Here is a 20,251-nt window from a genome sequence, read left to right on the forward strand (position 1 = left end):
AACGTTTAGCTCCCTGGTGTTTTCCTTCCAGCCAGTTGACACATTATATTGTTTTGTGTTGAGTTGTGGTTTGTTGAAGATAATTCCTCATTTAAACTTCATAAACTCACCATTCCTCGTTATTTCAAAGCGGGCAACAGGAACAAATAGAAACAGGGTGGCCGACAAAAGTTCGACAAAGCTCAAACGATGCATCACGTCGCCTGTAGCCAGCTAAGACTCCTCTTTCATCCTCTTTAAATTGTTGCCCTATTGGTGCAGTTATCTCTTTTTGACAAAGCGATAACCCAAGAAGGCCTTAGGTGAATTTTTGTAAATTTGGCACAAACGTTCCCTTAGACTTAACAATGAGCTGATTAGCATTTGGTGTTCAAAGGTCATGGTTATTGTGACCTTGTGTCCAACTCATTGTCATGAATGCAAAATCTCAACAAGTCCTGGAGGGAATTTCCTCAAATTTGGCACAAACATCCACTTGGACTCAAGAATGAACTAATTAGAATTTAGTGGTCAAAGGCCCAAGGTCAAGGTCACTGTGACCTCACAAAACATGTTTTTGGCCTTAATTCAAGAATTAATTTGCTAATTATGATAAAAAAAAATCCACAAATGTCTAACAGGGTAAAATGATGAAGCCATGACATTTTATACCCAAAAGGTCAAAGGTCACCTTCCCTGTGACATCATAATGTTCTGCAAAACACTTTTCTGGACATTATTCCTGACTCAGGAACAGAAGGGGAGACGTTTGGTCAGATACTGAATTGGTGACTCTAATCTTGGGTGTCCACCTTAAAACTGTGCTGACTGTATAGATCCTCTGCGCTGCTGGTTCACAGAGGCATACAATCATAAGGTGGTAATTCTAGTTATAATGAGGTTTTTTTACCATTTATTTTATGCTACAACTCACTGAATTTAGCTACATGATGAGAGTGGGTCAGATGGATAACAGCAGTCTGTAGCATGTAGTTCAGATGAGTAAAGGATCCATATTATAGGAAATGAAATCCCATTTAAATGAATGACAACTGCTCACTGAGCCAAAAAAGTTTCTGCTCCCCCAGTTTGCTGGTCATTGCAGTGACATCGTGGAAATAAAAAACTTTCTCGGGTAAAGTTTTACAAACATAAAATGTCATAATACTTTTAACATTCAACCTCTGAGGCAAGTTTTAGAGACTTTTAAAGTAGAGGTCTGTGGAGAAAATAGTTACTGGGCTGCATGGGATTTTTTAATTTGGAGTACAAACTAATTTCAGTGCATGACAAAAATCTATTTACTTAAATAATACATTATATAATAAGATAAACCCTCTATTCTCAGTCAGGGTGGTGTATGTAAAACTGACACTAACCAGCTGCCAAAAAGCTCTGTACCCGCTGCTGAGACATCACATGCATCTGGAAAATCAAATCCAGAAGACAAATGGACTTTGTGAAAAAAGGATAATGTGATATTGGTTGTGTGTCTGCTCAGCAGCTGACTCGAATGTCAGGGCAGATTTTAAGACAAAAATGGGGAGAGCTTTCAGATCAATCTAATAACTGCATCACTGTGCAATGACAAAACAATGTGACAACCTAAAAATAATGACTTGTGATCTGTGGTGTCGACAGGTGAAAGTGTCTCAGCAGAACTCAACCAGTGACGAGCAGGTGACTGTGAAGACGCTCTCTAAAGGGGACTGGTTTGGGGAGCAGGCGCTGAAAGGGTGAGACACGCACACAGAATTATAAATGGTATCATCAAACATTAAAATCCTCCACAAAACACTGAGGCAGTTTAATTTAGGAGGAAGAAGTATTCAAATTCTTTCATGACGTAAAAGTACTAATACCACACTGTGAAAGAACTGCAGTAAAACCTTAGGCTAATTAAATAAAAGTATTATCAGTAAAAAGTGCCTAAAGTACTTCAAGTCAAAGTATCAATAGTTGGTATTATTCCTGCTGTAGATATGCTCATTTAACTCCTTTATATACTGTTGGGTAGTTTAATCTACAGCATAGATCATATTCTATAAGATCACCATATGTTTGTAGCGTGGCTGTCCTGTGAGAACCATGTGTCTCTAAAAAACTAACGTTTCATGGTGTCCGAAAAACAGCCCTGTTTTCAGATTCATGATGACACATTTCTCAACTTATCTAAGAGGGTTTTTAAAGAGTTTAGGAGAATTTTCTCAACACAAATCATCCTTCAGTTTATCACAAACAACTCATCATCAACACATCTGGAGATTTGTGCTTTTTACTGGACAGGAAGGGCTTGAAAAACTGTAATCTGAGAGGTACCTAAAGCTGTCAGACAAATGTAGCGCAATAAAAAGTACCTCTGAGATGAACAATCAGTTGTATTCGTCACATGTAATCATATAAAATGTAAAATTCCAGTAAATGTAATCCTGACAGTTCATTTGTGCATTAAAGAGCGTCAAATACTGTCCTTTTTATTCCACTATTTACTTTATAGATTCAGAATCAGAATGAGAATCCCTTTGTCAATTAAATTCAGAGTGGAGCTCAAATAGAACTAAAATAAAAGACTAAGATAAATAGATAGATAGTAAAATAAAAAGCAGTTAAGTTAAAAACTCACAGCAGTTCAAACATACATACAGAATATCTACAAATGCATATATGTGAAAAGCTATTTGCACCTCCTTGTGTATATGAGAATTGGAGGCATGAGTATTGCGCAGGAATAGGTACATCACTGTCAAGAATTTGTCTAAGGTGCTTTTGGTTGGTTGGTTTAGTGCAGTGTGTGGGATGAAAGCTGTTCATAAATCTATTTATGCGTGCTTTGATTGACCTGTAGCGCTTTGCCGAGGGCAGGGGGTCAAACACATAATGGGCAGGGTGAGAGGAGTCTTTCAGCATGTAATGTTGTTCAGTTAATTTTGTAATTTTGATGTAAGAGTGCCTGGACAAAACCTCAGAAAAACCTGTGTAAAATTTTTATTTTTCTATTATATTGTTATCTACTTTTGAATTTTGACTATGTGAGGCTTCATGCTATTGTCCCATTGTGTTTCCCAGGTAATTAGTCCCACTTCTTGTCATCTGCAGCATCTTTTTTCAAGAAAATATCCAGATGGAGATTAAAGAATAAGTAGAATAAATTATTTCAGTGTGGTCAGTGATTCTGTTAGAGAAAAGAAGTCAGTGTTACCTTTCAAATAAGACCATGCATGTACTAAGAACTGAACAAGAACAGCTTTCAGTGCACTTTGGGTATGCCTTGGTTTCGGTTGAATTTAGCTGAACTTTAAATATGAAATACTAAATATAGATGAAGCTACAAAGCAGTAAATTAACATAACTCAATTAGAAAGTCATGTATACTAACCTATCAATGATTATAAAATAATAATCTAGGTTTAGATGCTAATACTTGGTACTTTAACGTAAGCAGGAGTTTGAATGCAGGACTTTACTTGTAACAGAGTATTTCTACACAGTGGTATTACTACTTTTACTTAAAGATCTGAGTCCTTCCTCCACCAGTCATACTGTGCAAACTAAGACTCTATTTCATGTCTTATTTTTCTGTCCTCTTTGCAGGGAGGATGTTCGTACCGCCAGCGTCACGGCAGTGGGAAACGTCACATGTCTGGTTATTGATAGAGAGTGAGTAAGGCTCTTTGTGAACCATGAACATCAGTTTGTATACGGTGGTGAAGTCTGTGACTCACATTGCACCCGGCCCTTCAAAAGATATCTTTGTGTCCCAGGTCGTTCAAACAGCTGATCGGAGGACTGGATGACGTCAACAACAAGCAGTATGACAGTGACGAGGTCAAGGCAAAGTGAGTGCGTTGGTATATTTGGAGTATCCAGTTAAGTATTTGTGATTATGTATTTAGAGGTTTATGTAACAGCTGCTGTAGAAGGTCGGATGAACACTAAGTGCTGTGAAAGTTTCAGAAGTTGACCTTTCTCAGCTCTTAACCCCTTTTCAAACACGCAGTTCATTATGTAAATGTTCCGGCAAGTTTAAATGCCTGAGTCACTTTTACACAATGGTGGAAAGTAGCTAAGTACATTAAGGACTGATAGAAGGTAAATTTGGTACATTTCAACCTGGACTCTGTTTTCACATTCTTGTGTCTAAGTGACTGTAGGAACAGCAATTTCTTAAACTGGTCCAGTAAAGAGTGAGAGCCCTGCAGCCAGCAGCGAAACAGGCTGCAATGTAAATAATTTGGGGGTATTTGTATACCATTGTCTACATTATTATTAACATTACGGACAGGATCCCTACAGAGAAAGACCATTTAAACCACTTGAAGCACAAGTCAAACGCAGGAAATGGGGCTGGATTGGGCACACCTTGAGGAAACCTCCCTCCAACACGACCAGACAGTCCTTATGGATGAACCCACTGGGGAAAAGAAAGCCAGGAAGACCAAAGAACACCTGGAGACGGTCTGTCGAGGCAGAACTCAAGGAATCAAGAACATTCTGGAAGGAAGCAGAGAAGATCGCCCAACACTGAACCAGCTGGAGAAAGTTCGTGAACGACCTATGCTCCCCAAGGAGCAAAAGGGTTTAAGTCAAGTTAAGTCAAACTGCATTTATATAAGTCATAAAACATACTTCATTCAAAGTCAACAAAGACAAAATAAAACTCACAAAAGTCGTCTTTGTTCATCTTACCACTGTTCCAACAGTTGGTCGAAATTAACCCTTAATTCGCCCAGTTAGATGTGAAAATATTCTGCCTCTATACACGCTAAAATTACTGTTAATTTAAGTGGAGTCTGGTGGGTTTGGAGATGGCGACTATGCAGCTGTTTTTTGTTAAACAAAAAAGATCTTACTCTTTCCATAATGTTGTTAGACACTTACAGTACAATAACAACAATCTGAAGCCCCTTTTACACTGCCTGATTTTCTGCGAATGTTGGGTCGTTTTGCCGGCAAGCTGCGAGCGTTTAGACACACAGAGCCGGATTGGCAAGTTGATTCAAGGTGCCCAATTTTCCGCCTTGTTGGGTAGACATATTGGTGGAACCCTTTAAGTTTAAACAGACTTGTGGGAGGAGCTGTTGATGACGCCGCACGTGCGAGCCACTGGCGGTGGATAAACAGGAAACAGCTGATAGCAGGAATTAGCGAGCAGCTAGTAGCAAGAGGGAAACACAAACCTGACAGACACTGTAAAGATGAGCAACTGGGGAGACAAGGAATTACGTGTCCTCCTTGTCCGCGCAAACAAAGAGGCCATTAACCGTCAGATGACGGGGACGGTGAAGAACGGGCCGACTTATGAGAGAATCGCCGAAGGACTGACCAGCCGCGCTGCCTTTCCACGTCACTGTTTACGTCACACGCTGAGCTACACGTTTTGTTACTTGCTCACGCCCCCCATTGCCCCAAAAAAGGCACATTCTGTGTAAACAAAAGTAGGTAGGCGGCATTTTGCTGCACTCCCCGATTTTGTTTTTATACTGCCAATGCTGAAAAAAGACTGATTGGGCTTTCCTGCAAATTTGCACAATTCCTGTTTACAAAGGGCTTGAGCCTGTCATTGACATAAACACCTTTAGTGGATGTCACTATGTGAACATTTTGCTTCTCGTTCAACACTGGAGCAATTTAAAAAAAACTGTTGGAGCAAGGCTTGTTTGCATTCACATAACTAATATGATGCACAAAATTTAGATAGAGGGCAGGAATCGATCAATCTGTATACTTGATATAGAGGAAAGTGGCGACATAACAGGATTGGATGAACGTGCAGGCAGCAGGTATTGTCAGATAATTGAAACTCATTGAATGTGACACATACAAAACGTAACATACAAACACAACTAGACCGCTTTGTCCGGTGTGGACACGATCATCGTTACAAATGACCTCGTCCTCCAGGCCTCCTCATGTTACATGGCGAGCTGATAAAAGCGTACAAGAGTCTGGTGGACTATAGTTTTTGTATGAATGGGTTCACGACTGGAACAATAGCCAAACATTGTTCTGCTGTGAGTTTGAGAAGAACAGTCTTTTATATTTCAATTCTGTACATGATTGCACCGCTGTCAGGCTAACGTTACTAGCTAATGTTAGCTAACGTTAGCTACTGTTTTCTACCTACTCGTTCAACCGTTCTCAGAGGTCTGCTGAAACTCTGTTGAAAATCTGGATTGTGGCTAAAAACACAGAGTAATGGTCACAGTTTATTGTAATTCTATTCATCTGAAGGCATGTTTAACACATTACTTTAATGTTAGCGTTTGAAATCAGTTGACTCTGCTCCTCCAGTCTTCTCACTTTTCTCAGTGATTCTTTCTCTCCCTTTATGTCCTACGTTTTTTGGCCGTTAAAGTGGCTCTTGTTATTTCCCAATTTGATTGGAACAACCGTAGCCGATATCAAAGGCATATGTTCAGTGTTGGTAGTCTTTTCCTCCAGTTGCCTGCCCTCCACCTGGACCTTACATTGATGTATGGCATCATATGCCAAGACGCTACTAGTCACTTAAACACAAAAACATGGTAAATAGGGTCCACGTTGAAAATACCAAACAAAGAGTTTCCCACTTTATGTCACCCCCAAATGATGATTTTTTTTACTGCTCAACATTTACTCGCAGCATCAGTTACTTTACATTTTCAGACTGATAAGACAATCAACAAAAAAATGTAACAATGGATACAGATCAGACTTAATTTATTCACCTCAATGAATTCATAAACTACTCAGCAACTACTTTTAGTACTTTTACCTTTGGTACTTTAAGCATATTTTAATGCCAATACTCTTGTGCTTACTTCAGGATCTTTTTGAATGCAGGGTTTTTACTTGAAACAAAATGTTTCTACAATGGATATCCTACAAAGATCAGACCTGTTAACTGTTCTTAAACACCTCCAGCATGACTGAAACAGGAAGTTCAGGCAGAGGACTAAATTTCAGCATGACGTAGCTCAGATCGGTTTAGGGATTTACTGTGGAGGTGAAGGTCCATACGCTTACCTGCAAGTTTAAACGAAGTGGTGTTGAATCCAGGAACAAGGAGGCAGGTTTCAGGGGTCAAATTTGTAGGAACAAGGACAGGACAAAGGTTTCAGTGCAGGCACAACACCACAATGAGAATCTGTCAAGAGAAGGGCCGGTTATATACTGCAGGACTGAAAGTGGAAACAGGTGAGCAGGTGGAAGTGAGAGTCAGGTGACAGGGATGAGGAAAGACTGAGGGCACCTGGTGGACAGGTGGAGAATGACAGTATAGCTTGATAGAGATGCAGACATGGCAATCAAAAGGTGAAGATATAGCCACGTTTTTTCTTGACATAATCCCTCAATATCATCACGTAAGTATAGTGAGGTTAAACGCCAAACAAGAGTGAATCTGAGGCCTGGGGAGTGTGTTTACAAACAGTGACCAACAGTCCTGAATAGTATACCTCTAACATGAAAATTTAAAAAATGACACTTCATATCAGAAAGGTTGCCGACCGCCCGGGTTGGGTGGAAATGCTGTCCTGTACAGCCTGGACATCTTCAGGCTTTGAAGGACAGTCATCAATGCTTTCAGTTAGATAATGCGTCCTCCTCTGTTCTCTTCAGACTGCAGGCGGAGGCAGATTTCTTTTCCAGTGTGTCACTTAGTGATTTAAACATCATCTGCACTCTGGGGATGGGAGGCTTCAGTCGAGTGGAGCTGGTGAGTATGTGCTCTGTAGCAGCTGATGCTGTGTAAAGACATCTTGTCTGTCTGTCTGTAACGATTTGTGCTTCATGTTTGTGCGTTCAGGTGCAGCTAAAGAATGATCCCACTCGATCCTTTGCCCTCAAAGTGTTGAAGAAGCGTCACATCTTGGACACCAGCCAGCAGGGTCACATCCTGTCAGAGCGGAACATCATGATGGAGGCTCACAGTCCTTTCATCATCAGGTCACACTGAGGATTTATTCAGGTGTAATTAAAAGAGTGCTTCACACTTAAGAGGATCAAAGTGGTGGCAAGAGCTGGCTTTTACTTTGGGGTAATGTTACCACTCTGGTCTGTGCTCATTTTGTGGCAACTAAAATTATCAAGACAGATGCACTGCCATCAGGTAATGTCACTTGAATGCAAAGACCCAAGGTTTCCCAACAGAACATCGTATTGTAACAAGATGATCAAATTTATTAACGTTTTGGCCGTGTAAATGTTGATTGCACAGTGGTTTGTCCACAGAATAATGACACCATCTGCATTTAGGTTGGTCCCCTATAAGCCTCGTTTTCACTGTGCAGTTCCATCTACACTGGGTACCATCTCACAGGGATATAAAGGTTCAATTTACGGCACGAAGGAAGCAAGTCAACCACTGAGTGACCAAAACAAAAAGAAGATAGCACTTTTGTTTTCATATTTCACAGCCTGAAATGCCTGATTTCACAGCAGCTTTTCTAAAAGTTAGAAAAAATTTGTGATGGTAGGCGGCGGGGTTTGAGTTCATTTTTGTGACTGAGTAATGTTAACATCCAGGAGGGATTGTATTCTGGTATCCTGATAGCTATCTGCAGCTATCACCTCGCTTCCACAGTGGTGTCCTGTGGTTGTCAGTTAGATCCACACATCACTTCTACATAGCTCTACCATCTTGTCCAAATATGGTCACTTTTGGCTCCAAAAAACTAAGATGGTGATGGGCAAAATGCCAAGCTTGAGGCTTCAAATGGTAGCTCACAAACCAATGGGTGACATCATGTTGGCTACGATCATTATTTTTAGAGTCCGTGGTTGAAAAGTTGTGTGTTTCCACTTAAATACGTAATTTGATTTTAATCAAAAAAGTCCATACTTGATTATTCTCTACATAATAACTATTCCTGTAAATGTAATTTTTAAACACTCACACTGTCTTCCTGCAGGCTGTATCGGACTTTCAGAGATTCCAAATATCTCTACATGCTGCTGGAGGCTTGTCTCGGAGGAGAACTGTGGACGCTGCTGCGAGACAGGTGCGTGATCATTTGCGTGTTCAACTCTTAGAAGCCATAAAATCCTCAACACCAGCCTTTATTTCTGTTACAGGGGATCATTCGATGACGGCATCACTCGCTTCTACACCGGCTGTGTCATCGAGGCTCTGGCTTTCCTGCACTCCAGAGGGATCATCTACAGAGACCTCAAACCTGAGAACATTATCCTGGACCACAGAGGATATGCCAAGCTGGTGTGGACACATTTTTCAGACATATCAAATAATGTGGGTCAGAGAGAATATTCATAATGTTTCTTTTGCCCAGGTGGACTTTGGCTTTGCTAAGAAGGTGGGTCTTGGTAAGAAGACGTGGACGTTTTGTGGGACTCCTGAGTACGTCGCCCCAGAGATCATCCTGAACAAAGGCCACGACAGCTCAGCTGACTGCTGGTCTCTGGGAATACTGGTCTTTGAGCTCCTCAGTGGCAGGTACACCAGTAGATTTCCATTAATGTCAGCATGTTTCTCAGGACCTTGTTATCATGTTTCTGTACGGAGGACGCCTTGAAATCTGACATGGTAATAACCATTTCCGGATTACCTTGAACTTGAATAAAACCAAGACTTAAAATGCTATTTTTGTGGAGGCTTTATTGTCTTCACAATTTATTGTTTCTTATCTGTGAAATTAAAGTAATGCTGGAGCCTACGCCATAGGCACAGTGTACCTATACCCTCAGTAATGTCTTAAAGTAGGAACTCAGTTTGGGTTCTGGGTTAGATAAATAAAACCCAGTTTCCTCTCTCTGTCTCCAGTCCTCCATTCTCAGGCTCTGACCCCATGAGGACCTATAACATCATCCTGAGAGGCATCGACATGATCGAGTTTCCCAAGAAGATCACTAAGAGTGCTGCGAACCTCATCAAGCGACTCTGCAGGTTGTTAATGCACCATAGCTGTGTAAAGAGAAACAGAGGCCTATAGATGAATGATGTAAATGTGTGTTTCTCTCAGGGACAACCCATCAGAGAGGCTGGGAAATCAGAAAAATGGAGTGAAGGACATCCAGAAACACAAGTGAGGCAGTAAAGATGCTTAACGTCATGGGATGAGTGCTTTCTGTAGGATGCAAGGACTGTAGTCATGGCAACACGTCTTTGTCCTTCAGGTGGTTTGAAGGCTTCAACTGGGACGGCCTCCGCCAGGGAACCATAGACTCTCCATTCACACCCACAGTGGGTATCCTTCAGTGTCTCTGTGAGGTAACAGTACACAGATAAGAGCATCAACATCCTGTTTCTTTCCACCAGGTGGAGGGACCGCTGGACAACAGCAACTTTGATTACTTCCCCGAAGACACAGACGACCCTCCTCCTGATGAAGAGTCTGGCTGGGACCTCGAGTTTTAGCAGGATGTGATGAATGTCTGAAAGCTGACTGAACAAACAACTGAGCAAATCTTCAGAAACAGGAAGTGAAGCCATATTCGAAAGAGATATTTATTTCCTATGAATGTTTGCACAAAAGCCAAAGGGCAAAATAAAGACATGAAAATCCAAACATAATCACTGAACATAGAAAACAACCCAATAATCTCAGTTCATAAAGGAACAGTGCGTCATCATGATGAAGTATTAGAACCACTGTTAAAGGTCCAGTGTGTAGCATGTAGGCGGACATATTGGGAGAAATAAAATATGTATATAAGTATGTTTTCTTTAGTGTATATTCACCTGAAAATATGATTTGTTGTGATTTTTGATGTGTTTCGTTGTTTGTTTATATCTACATAGGGAGAGGGTCCTCGTTTAAGGTCACCATGTTGCACTGCCATGTTTCTACAGTAGCCAAGAACGGACAAACCAAACACTGGCTCTTGAGAGGTTCCATTAGCATTATCACCTCGGCCACCATAGTTAGCAGCCCCTCCATTATGAGCAAAGTCAGACAAACATAGTTTTTTAATGCAAAACTATTTATTTAGTGTTCTGACTGGTTTAAATTATCTGGTCTGTTTGCTTTCGAGAGGAAGAGATCTCTATGGATAACCCTGCTCCTGAAATAAACCTTCTGAACGTCTGGATCTTAAGTGATCAGGAAATAAAGTGAGCACACATGGCAGGCAATGGGTGACAAGCAAGTCGCTGATGTGCCAGATTTGTTGGGTCAAATCAACTGGTCTGTTTGTTTTACAGAGGCAGAGACCTCTATGGATAATTAAGCTCCTAGTAAAAACCTCCTGAACAATGAACACTGAAGGAATTCTAACCAGGAGAAGTTTCAGCTGGTTGCAATCTGCAATCCTCACCACTAGATGCCACTAAATCTCCATAAATCTCACACACTGCTCCTTCAAGTAACAAAATTGGGGAATAAATTTAAAATACTTTAATCGAGGAGTCTTGTTTGAGTAAAAAGTCATAATATTTAAAGAAAAAGGTGTTATATTTTTAAATAATAAAGTCAAAATTTATGAGAAAAAAATGTAATATGTTGGTAATAAGAATATCGCAAGGAGAAAGTCAAGTCATCACATAATATGAAAACAATAAAGTTTTGCTATTTTAAGAAAAGTAGTACCTTGTGAATAAAGTTGTAATTTTTACAAAAAAGGGGAATATTTTGAAAATAAAGTTGTGTTATTTTGAGAAGAAAGTCAGCGTATCTACAAAATAAAGTCATAATTTTGCAAAGCAAACTGTAATATGTGAAGAATAAAGTCAAAAAGCTGTAATATTTTTTAAAAAAAAAGGTATATGTGAAAAAAAAGTATTATTTCAAGTAAAGAAGTTATAATATGTCAAAAACAACTCATAATTTTACAAAAACGTAATATGACCAGAATAAAGTTACTGTTTTAAGAAAAAAAGTCTTAATATCATAAGAAAGAAAACTTTATTACGACAAAATCATCTGTTGAGAATTAAGAGTAAGGATGTACTTGCAAACATACAAGAGATACAAGAAAAAAAAAAGTTATAGGACTTTTTACTTTTAAAGTGACACTTACGTTTCTGGAAAATTTACACTTTTCTTTGTTTAGGTTAAAATGCTATTAATAAGCTGATGGCACACAATGTAAGTGAATTCCACCAGAAATAGAAACTCATAATTATATCATTCTCATATGGTTCTGAGAAAACTCCGACCCGAATGCAATGATTGGTCAAGCATCCTGTCTGTCTTCCCCCACGTGGAGGCCTCCGACTGTCGTAACTGCTCACGTAAGTTTCAAAACTCTGGGGTGACTGTGCAGGACAGATAATGTTATGTTCAGTTTGCTTCTAATATAACATATAACGTTATATGACAATCCAGTTGCTAATGGCTAGCGTTAGCCTACTGTAGCGTAGCCTCTGAAACAGTAACGTTATCTTCCTTGTGTGTTTCCACTTACTAGTAACGTTAACGCGACTATCTAACATTAGCATTGAACGTTGGAGGGAGGTGGGAGTTGTGGATGTTCAAATTTTTTCTAAATGCTGTGTGAAATGCAAGAAACATAAGAGTAGCTGTAATCTGACTTTTTTTCTCAAAATATTTTGACTTTATTTTCTAAACCTGCATTTTTTTTTCTCCTTCATGCTGGCCCTATCTTCATCAATTAAAACCCTCACATACTCTAAATTAATACAAGTTAATATGTTTAACCATTTCTCAGTTGGGTTCTTATTTGGTTCCTGGGGTCCATCTAATCCAGAAGGAACAGGAACAAAGGGATTCAGTAGGAGATCAAACTACACACAGGTTCATAAGGGATTAAAAGGTCTAAAATGTAACCTGAAGCCAGGCCATGAAAACCAATAAGCAATAAATAAAATCTTAAAACCAACCCTGACAGGGACAGGGAGCCGATATAAAGAGAAAACTACTGTGATGTCATCGTGCCTCTCTAGCAGCTCAGTTCTTTACAAAGAGACAGTCGTTCCAAAGTTTTTTGATTAAGACAAGAAAAAGAGGCTGTAGCAATAATCAGGACACAAAGAGACAAAAGCACGTACCACAGTTTCTATCCCAGAGTTAGTTGCATTGCAATCTGTGCGAGGTGCCTCAGAGGAATAGTTCAACATTTTGGGAAATTTGCTTTCTGTCTGAGTGAGATGACAATATCAACATCAATTCATAGTGACTGCACATGTGAGTGATATGTTGCCTTCAGGTACCAGGCCTGCTGGGATAACACAGTGACATTAGACTTGATTCAGTTTGAGCAATAGAACCACAGGGGTGAATATGACGGGGACAGCCGAGCTTCTCTATAATCCCCAAGTTACCAACATGTGACATTTATGAGCCGAGGGAAGGGAAATCTTTTCAGCAGCTGACAGGAAAAGCATATGTCCTACATTCTCCAATTATATTTTCAATTTAGCACTGTCACTCATGATACCTTTTTTTCTGTTTGTCCCCAGTGAGTCACGCTTTCCCTGAACCAGTTTGAGTTTATCAGGGGTTAACCGTTTGTTAAACCACTGTCCTCAAACAGTGTTTGCCTAATGATAATAATAATAAACTTTACTTATATAGTGCTTTTCAAAACAAAGTGCTTTACACAGTTTCATACATTAAGCGTCACACTTGCGTTTGGACATGTCGTCAAGCTAGTTTTTCTGTCAAGGAGCTGTCCCTTAGTCACTCACTCTACAGCAGGAAACAGCACTTCAAAATAAAAGCACTGCACTGGAAATTTAATGTACTCCAAAATGAAGTGTGTTTTTTACAAACTTGACTTGTTGCTGAGTCACTTGCGGTCCATTCAGAATGGACCCGTGACCCACTTTTGGACCGTCACCCACTTGTTTGAAACCACTGCTTTAGAAAAATTTAAAAAGATAGATAATGAAAAAATATTAAAGCAGTTTAAAAGTTATACAACATGGGACAAATGAAGCAACATGTAGAGTAAAAAAAGTCAAAATAAAATACATAAAACAATCAATTAGATAAAAGCTGAGAGAATGCCTTTGTATATAAATGGGGTTTACGAAGTGACTTAGAGATAAAAGTGAGTTCAGGCCACAAACCCTGTGAAAGCACGTTCAAAGAAATGTGATTTTGAGAGGGATTTAAAAGAGAAGGTTGTTCCAGAGAGTTGGGGCCTTAACAGGAACAACCAGGTCTCAGTCCTAAGTCGTCCAATACCAGCGCTTGGGTTGTGACCTCCATGTCAGAAAACGGCAAAAAAGCAGTCCTTTAACGTTGGCATGATACGCAGCTAGGTGCCATCAGTGTGTAACAGTGCTCGACAGCGTCAGGGGAAAACATGGCTAGACAACAATGTAAGTGAAAGGGGTGAAATGTCTGAGTAGTTCACCACCCGTCCCGGAACCTGCGATCTGCGGACTTGGGCCTCCTTTCAATTCCTAGTACTAGAAGGCAAACCTTTGGGAGCAGGGCCTTCAGTGTGGCAGCACCCACCCTCTGGAACTCGCTTCCGCTGGAGATTCGCCAGGCACCAACTCTGGACTCTTTTAAATCTCAGCTAAAGAGGCACCTTTTCCTGCTGGCTTTCGCCAGCTAGTTGTGTTTTCTGTTTGTTCATGTCATGTGATTTTGTGGTTGTCTGTGTGATTTTGTGGTTGTTTGTGTGATTTTGTGGTTGTTTGCAATCGTGAAGCGACCTTGGGTTTCTTGAAAGGCGCTATATAAAATTGATTTATTATTATTTTTATTTATTATTATAGGTGGGAGGAGTGATGGATGGGTCCAACAATCAGTTTTCACTTTGGGGGGCAGTGTTCACTGATCTGAATGTAAAGCCAAAACCAGTTTTTCTCTGAACCTAACCACGTGCTTTTGTTGCCTAAACCCAACCAAATGTGTGTTTGGCTAAACATAACCATGTGTGTTTGTTGTTGAAGTAAGAAAAACGTCAATTTGCTTTCTTGTGCCAACGTAGTACGTTTATTTTGAAAGCAACTATATGCAAACTGCATTTCCTGTGACAACGTAAGTGTATTTTGAAAACACCCAATGCATCTAACAGCCTGAAGTTAACAAGGTGTCTCAGAAAATCAACAACGGACTGCCTGTGGACATTTGTGCCAAATTTAAAGAAATTCCCTCAAGGTGTTCTTAAGTAATTGCGTTAACAAGAATTAGACAAACAAGGTCACAGTGACCTTGACCTTTGACCACCAAAATTAAATCAGTTCAGTATTGAGTTCAAGTGGATGTTTGTGCCAAATTTGAAGAAATGTAGACAATAAAGTTACACTATTTTGAAAAAAAGTAACGTGAATAAAGTTGTGAATTTTACTAAAAAAAACAAAACATTAATTTCTAGAAAATAAAGTTGCATTATTTCAAGTCTTAAAACATGAAGACAGCTGACTCGCACATGACTCAAGACCTCGACACATCAACATGACGAGTACAAGCCAATCATAGGACAATGGTAGGATCCATAATAACACATGGTAGGGGTGGGTGTAAATGGCCGATAAACTGCAGTGTTTATTCTCACCCTGGTGCACATAGACAATCCACTATGTTTCCTCAGTGTATGAATTAATGTTGACAGTTTAATTTTGTTTTTCCAAGGTATTTTTCAATATGTTTGAATTAGTTCTTCAAGAATTCAACTACATTTTAGTTTTTCATTTTTGCACTATTTTCAGACTGACTGTTTCTGTTTGATTTCCCTCTCTGTCCTTCACAGTTTGTCTCTTTGAATTGTACACCTCACTGTGAAGGTGGTTTGAGCTCTGTTTACACTTTTTTGTGGTGCTTCACTGGAACACATTGTGAGAAGTGTCTCTACACTGACAATAACATGTCCTTGGTTCAGGTTTCATGTAAGTGACTGAGTTGTGAAGTGAGGACTTCTTTCACAGTGTTGAGTCTAATTTAGGAAATTATTAGATTAAAACAAGGACCTGTGTGTGTCATCAGGGCCCAGTTGTTCATAAGTATTCTGATCAGATTTCAGCTGTCGGATTGTCGAATCTTTAAAATGGGTTGTTCAAGAGAAAAAAAAAAAGATTCTGAAATCAGATTAGATTGTGTAATCCAGTCTTTATTGTGATCTTGATCAAACCTTCACATGTACAGTGGCCCTGAGGGTCAAACAGCAATTCAGAAAACAAAACAACATTTCACAAAATAACATAATGGAAAACAACATCACAAAACACAACCCTTTTGGGAAACAAAAAATTTCACAAAACAACACAACAACATTTTGGAAAACAAAAACACAACCTTTCAAAACACACAACCACCTTTCAAAAAACACAACCACCTTTTGGAAAACACGAAAACACGAATCGAAAACACGATTTCACAAAACGACATTTCACAAAACAACACAACCTTTTTGGAAAACAAAACATTTCACAAAACAACACAACCTTTTTTGAAAACAAAACATTTCACAAAACAACACAACAACATTTTGGAAAACAAAAACACAACCTTTCAAAAAACACAACTACCTTTTGGAAAACACGACAACATTTCACAAAACAAAACAGCATTTCAGATAACAAGATTTCAGAAAACAACACAACCTTTTTGGAAAATATAACATTTCACAAAACAACACAACATTTCGGAAACAAAACAGCATTTCAGAAAACACTACAACATTTCACAAAACAACAAAATATTTTGCAAAACACAAAAATGTTTAACAGAACAAACATTCACCATCACCAATTGGATGCACTGTCAAACAGAAGTACTGGATGTCTTGCAGCACATTGTTGCCTCTCTCAGGTCGGGAGTATAAGATAAAACTTTATTTAAGGCATCAAGACATCCAGTCCACCAAAAAAATCCAAGAGAAAAAAAAATGCTTCCGTTTGTCGCAGACTGACAGATAGTGCATCTAATCAGCTACAAGAGTCTTACTAAATGTTGTTGAGTTTAGGGAAATGTTGTAGTGTTCCAGGAAATTCTGTGTTTTGACCCTCAGGGCCACCATACAATGCAGATGTTTAGTCTGATTGGAATACATTTGCAGTTAACCTTTTTATTTGTAAGGAAAGGACTTTCTAATAAAATTATACTGCCCAGTTTATAGTTTCATTCTCTGTTCATATAGTTCTAATCTAAAAGACAAAGCTGTAGACTTTAACAATCATTGTTGCTTCCAGTAACTCAAACCCTCTGATTCTTTTCTCCTCCAGAAGTAGAGTTTTCTTATACACAAACATTATGTGAAAAATGATTTAAGTCCTTTGATATTATTTCACTTAAGGGATTTTAAGAGAAAAACCTACAATAATACATTCTGTTAATTAGATATTCATCTTATATACATATACTATATATACCTGCAGAAACCCAATGTCACAGTCCCAGTTTGACTGACAGTTCAGTGTAGAAACATCCCAGCACAGACAGCTGAGTCACTAAGATGAAGAGTACATTTACAAATTAAAAGTACATTTGCAGCCTTTGCCTTGTTATACAACACCTATCTACTCAAGTTCACACAATTCAGCAGAGCAAATAAAACCATAAGCGCTAAGTCCAGCATAGAGAGGCTGAGTGAATGTGGTCTGGACTCTGTGGAGGAGAGTCATCATGGTGTCAGAGATGCTGTAGAAGGACAGAATACCTGCACTGTGATCCAGGTACACTCCTACTCTGGTGGATTGAGGACCACAGATGGGAGTGATGATGTTGTTATGTCTGAATTCATATCTATTACTCAAAAAATAAACTGCCCAAGATGTGTCATTGTTCCCAAATACACTTTCATGCACTGGTCTTCTCATATGTGCATATGTGACTGCTACTGAAAATGCACCACCATCCCTCTCCACCTCCCAGTAACATCGTCCAGTCAGGCTCTCTTTGCTCAAGACCTGAAACCTGTACATGTCACTGTGTGAGCCTGGTTGACTCTCAAGGAAGTGTAATGACCTCTTTAGCGTTATCACTTGTATTACTGTTACTTTCCTCTTGTCTTCAGATAGTGCCAGTCGACTGTCTACTGTGTTTGGATCCAGTGTCATTTGACGTGAATACTGTAAGAATTCAGCTCTGGTCTTGGGCTCTGCCTGTGGCAGCAAAACATCAACTGATCTCACTGTCAGTGAGATTGTGGTCCACATATCACTGAGAAAGTCCTGTAGTTTATCTTTGACCTCTGATACAGCTGCAGTCACATCCTCAAAGTGTCGCACAGAACGGATATTGATCCTGGATGAGTCTTTGGAGTCAGTGAGATGTGACAGTGAGGGGTAATTTTGTAGAAAGTGGGTGTGGTCCCCTGTGTGTGAGAGCTGCTCCAGCTCAGCATCTTTCCTCCTCAGATCAGTGATCTCCTGCTGCAGCTTCTCCTGAAGCTCTTTGACTCGACTGACTTCAGTTTTCTGCTGAGATCTGATTTCCTTCTTCACATCAGAGCTTCTTTTCTCAATGAGACGGATCAGATCTGTGAAGACCTTCTTGCTGTCCTCCACAGCTTTATCAGCAGAGCGATTGATAGCCTCCACCTCCTGCTGAAGCACCTTCACACCTTTGTCTCTGTTTTGGATTCTCTGCTGGATCTTTTGTCGAGTCACCCCGAGCTCTTTCTGCTTCTCAGTCATTTCTGCTGCAGCTGAGACTGTGTCATGGCCTTTATGTTCATCCATGGAGCACAGATAACAGATACACTGCTGATCAGTGCGACAGAAAATCTTCATCACCTCATTGTGACGAGTACAGATGTTCTCCTGAAGCTTCTTGGAGGGGTCAACCAGCTTGTGTTTCTTTAATGGAACAATTTCATAGTGGGGCTGGACGTGCTGCTCACAGTATGAGACCAGACACTGCAGACAGGACTTGACAGCTTTCAGCTTCCTCCCAGTGCAGAAATCACAGGCCACATCTTCAGGTCCGGCGTAGCAGTGATCAGCAGGAGCAGCTTGGAGTCCAGTCTTCTTCAGTTCCTCCACTAAATCTGCCAACACTGTGTTTTTCACCAGGACAGGCCTCGGTATAAGGAGCTGTCTGCACTGAGGGCAGCTGTGGATTTGCCTCTGATCCTCTTCATCCCAGTGGCGTTTAATACAGCTCATACAGTAGCTGTGTCCACAGGGAATAGTCACCGGATCCTTCAGTAGATCCAGACAGATCGAGCAGGAGAGTTTTTCCTCATCCATCTGAATTCCTCGCTGCGTCATTTCACCTCTCAGACACAGTGAATGTCTGGACTGAAATATCTTGCATTTAGTGCATTTACGAGTGTAAGCTAGAGGGCTTATCAAATCAGACTTCGGTTACTTCCTGGACGATGAGTGGTTCAGACTTGGATTGTGTTCATAGGCCCTCTTAACAACACAGAGCAAAGATCACTTGTACATAAAACTTGATGTGAAAGCAAAACATTTATTGCTCTCAGTATGCAGCTAAAACTTTTTGCAATGTTGAATATTGCCATTTTTATACCCAGTTGTCCCAGCAATTCAGGATAATTTCATCTTGGAAAAGCAGTGTGACATTATTAGGTTTTAGCTCACCAAAGGTGTAGATTTCATGGGGGACGTAGTGCACACGTCTCACCCCTCAATATTTAGACCATGTGCATTTGTTCTCCCCAATAAAAACATTAAAATAGCAGCCATAAATTCCCAGAAGATCCCCAGAATGCAGGAAATTAAGAGTTTGATGCTCAAAATTATCTGGCGGAGGACCCCCAAATCACCCATTTCATATGTCTCCCCCTTCATGTTGAAACAAATTCGCTGCTCTCAATCATAGTAATTTAATCAAAATAATATTCTGTTTGGTGAGTAAGGTGCCCACAGCTGCTCGTAGAGTTTCGTTTCATCTCCTTTTCGCAGAGTAAGTACTTGCAGCCGTTATACAGCAGCAAGAAAGAGCCATGTGACTCCAGATTAAAAGAGGTACTGCTCTGCGCAAATTATACATCACTGTACAAGCAACTTCACTAATTATTTTCTTCTCAATAAATTATTCACGTTCATGAATCAACATGACATAATGTTAGACAAAGAGATAAAGATGTATGTATGTCAAAGACAAGACAAAGTTGTTCCACAGATAAACAGTTAAACTCTTTAAACTCCTCCCTCACTGGCCAGGAGAAGCCACAGCTACCTGTTAATTATTTTCTCACTTTTACAGAAACTGGACTTTGTTTATGAGCACACGACTGTTGGACCATTAACAAAAGAAATGAGAATCTTGGGTTTAAAGGGACACTTCACCCTAAAATCAATACATATTTTGCCTCTATGTTTTGGTAGAAGTTGCTGAGCGTTGAAGATAACGGCCCTAGAGATGTCTGTCTTTGAATATAATGGAACTAGATGGCACTCAGCTTGTGGTGTGGAGCATTTCCAGATATCATGACCCGGTTACTCAGG

General features: G+C 39.9%; 1 protein-coding gene and 1 pseudogene across 2 annotated transcripts in view; one reads left to right on the top strand and one right to left on the bottom strand.

The window, feature by feature from the left end:
- Positions 1-10,684, top strand: part of LOC117269399 (cGMP-dependent protein kinase 1-like) — a 31,075-nt gene extending 20,391 nt beyond the window's left edge. The window contains exons 10-21 of one of the 2 annotated variants that reach the window (XM_033646388.2): positions 1,621-1,715; positions 3,571-3,636; positions 3,741-3,815; positions 7,579-7,675; positions 7,766-7,905; positions 8,871-8,960; positions 9,034-9,175; positions 9,249-9,412; positions 9,740-9,862; positions 9,939-10,001; positions 10,093-10,159; positions 10,235-10,684. In XM_033646388.2, coding sequence (XP_033502279.1) covers positions 1,621-1,715; positions 3,571-3,636; positions 3,741-3,815; positions 7,579-7,675; positions 7,766-7,905; positions 8,871-8,960; positions 9,034-9,175; positions 9,249-9,412; positions 9,740-9,862; positions 9,939-10,001; positions 10,093-10,159; positions 10,235-10,333 — 1,221 coding nt within the window. In that variant the 3' untranslated portion in view covers positions 10,334-10,684. Of the gene's footprint in view, positions 1-1,620; positions 1,716-3,570; positions 3,637-3,740; positions 3,816-5,174; positions 5,232-7,578; positions 7,676-7,765; positions 7,906-8,870; positions 8,961-9,033; positions 9,176-9,248; positions 9,413-9,739; positions 9,863-9,938; positions 10,002-10,092; positions 10,160-10,234 lie in introns of those variants that run through there. The other variant, XM_078162093.1, reaches the window with a different exon arrangement.
- Positions 10,685-17,929: 7,245 nt separating this feature from the next.
- Positions 17,930-19,082, bottom strand: LOC117269790 (E3 ubiquitin/ISG15 ligase TRIM25-like; annotated as a pseudogene).
- Between the last annotated feature and the right edge of the window lie 1,169 nt (positions 19,083-20,251).

This window comes from Epinephelus lanceolatus, chromosome 19 (genome assembly GCF_041903045.1).
Source record: "Epinephelus lanceolatus isolate andai-2023 chromosome 19, ASM4190304v1, whole genome shotgun sequence".
NCBI lineage: Eukaryota > Metazoa > Chordata > Actinopteri > Perciformes > Serranidae > Epinephelus > Epinephelus lanceolatus.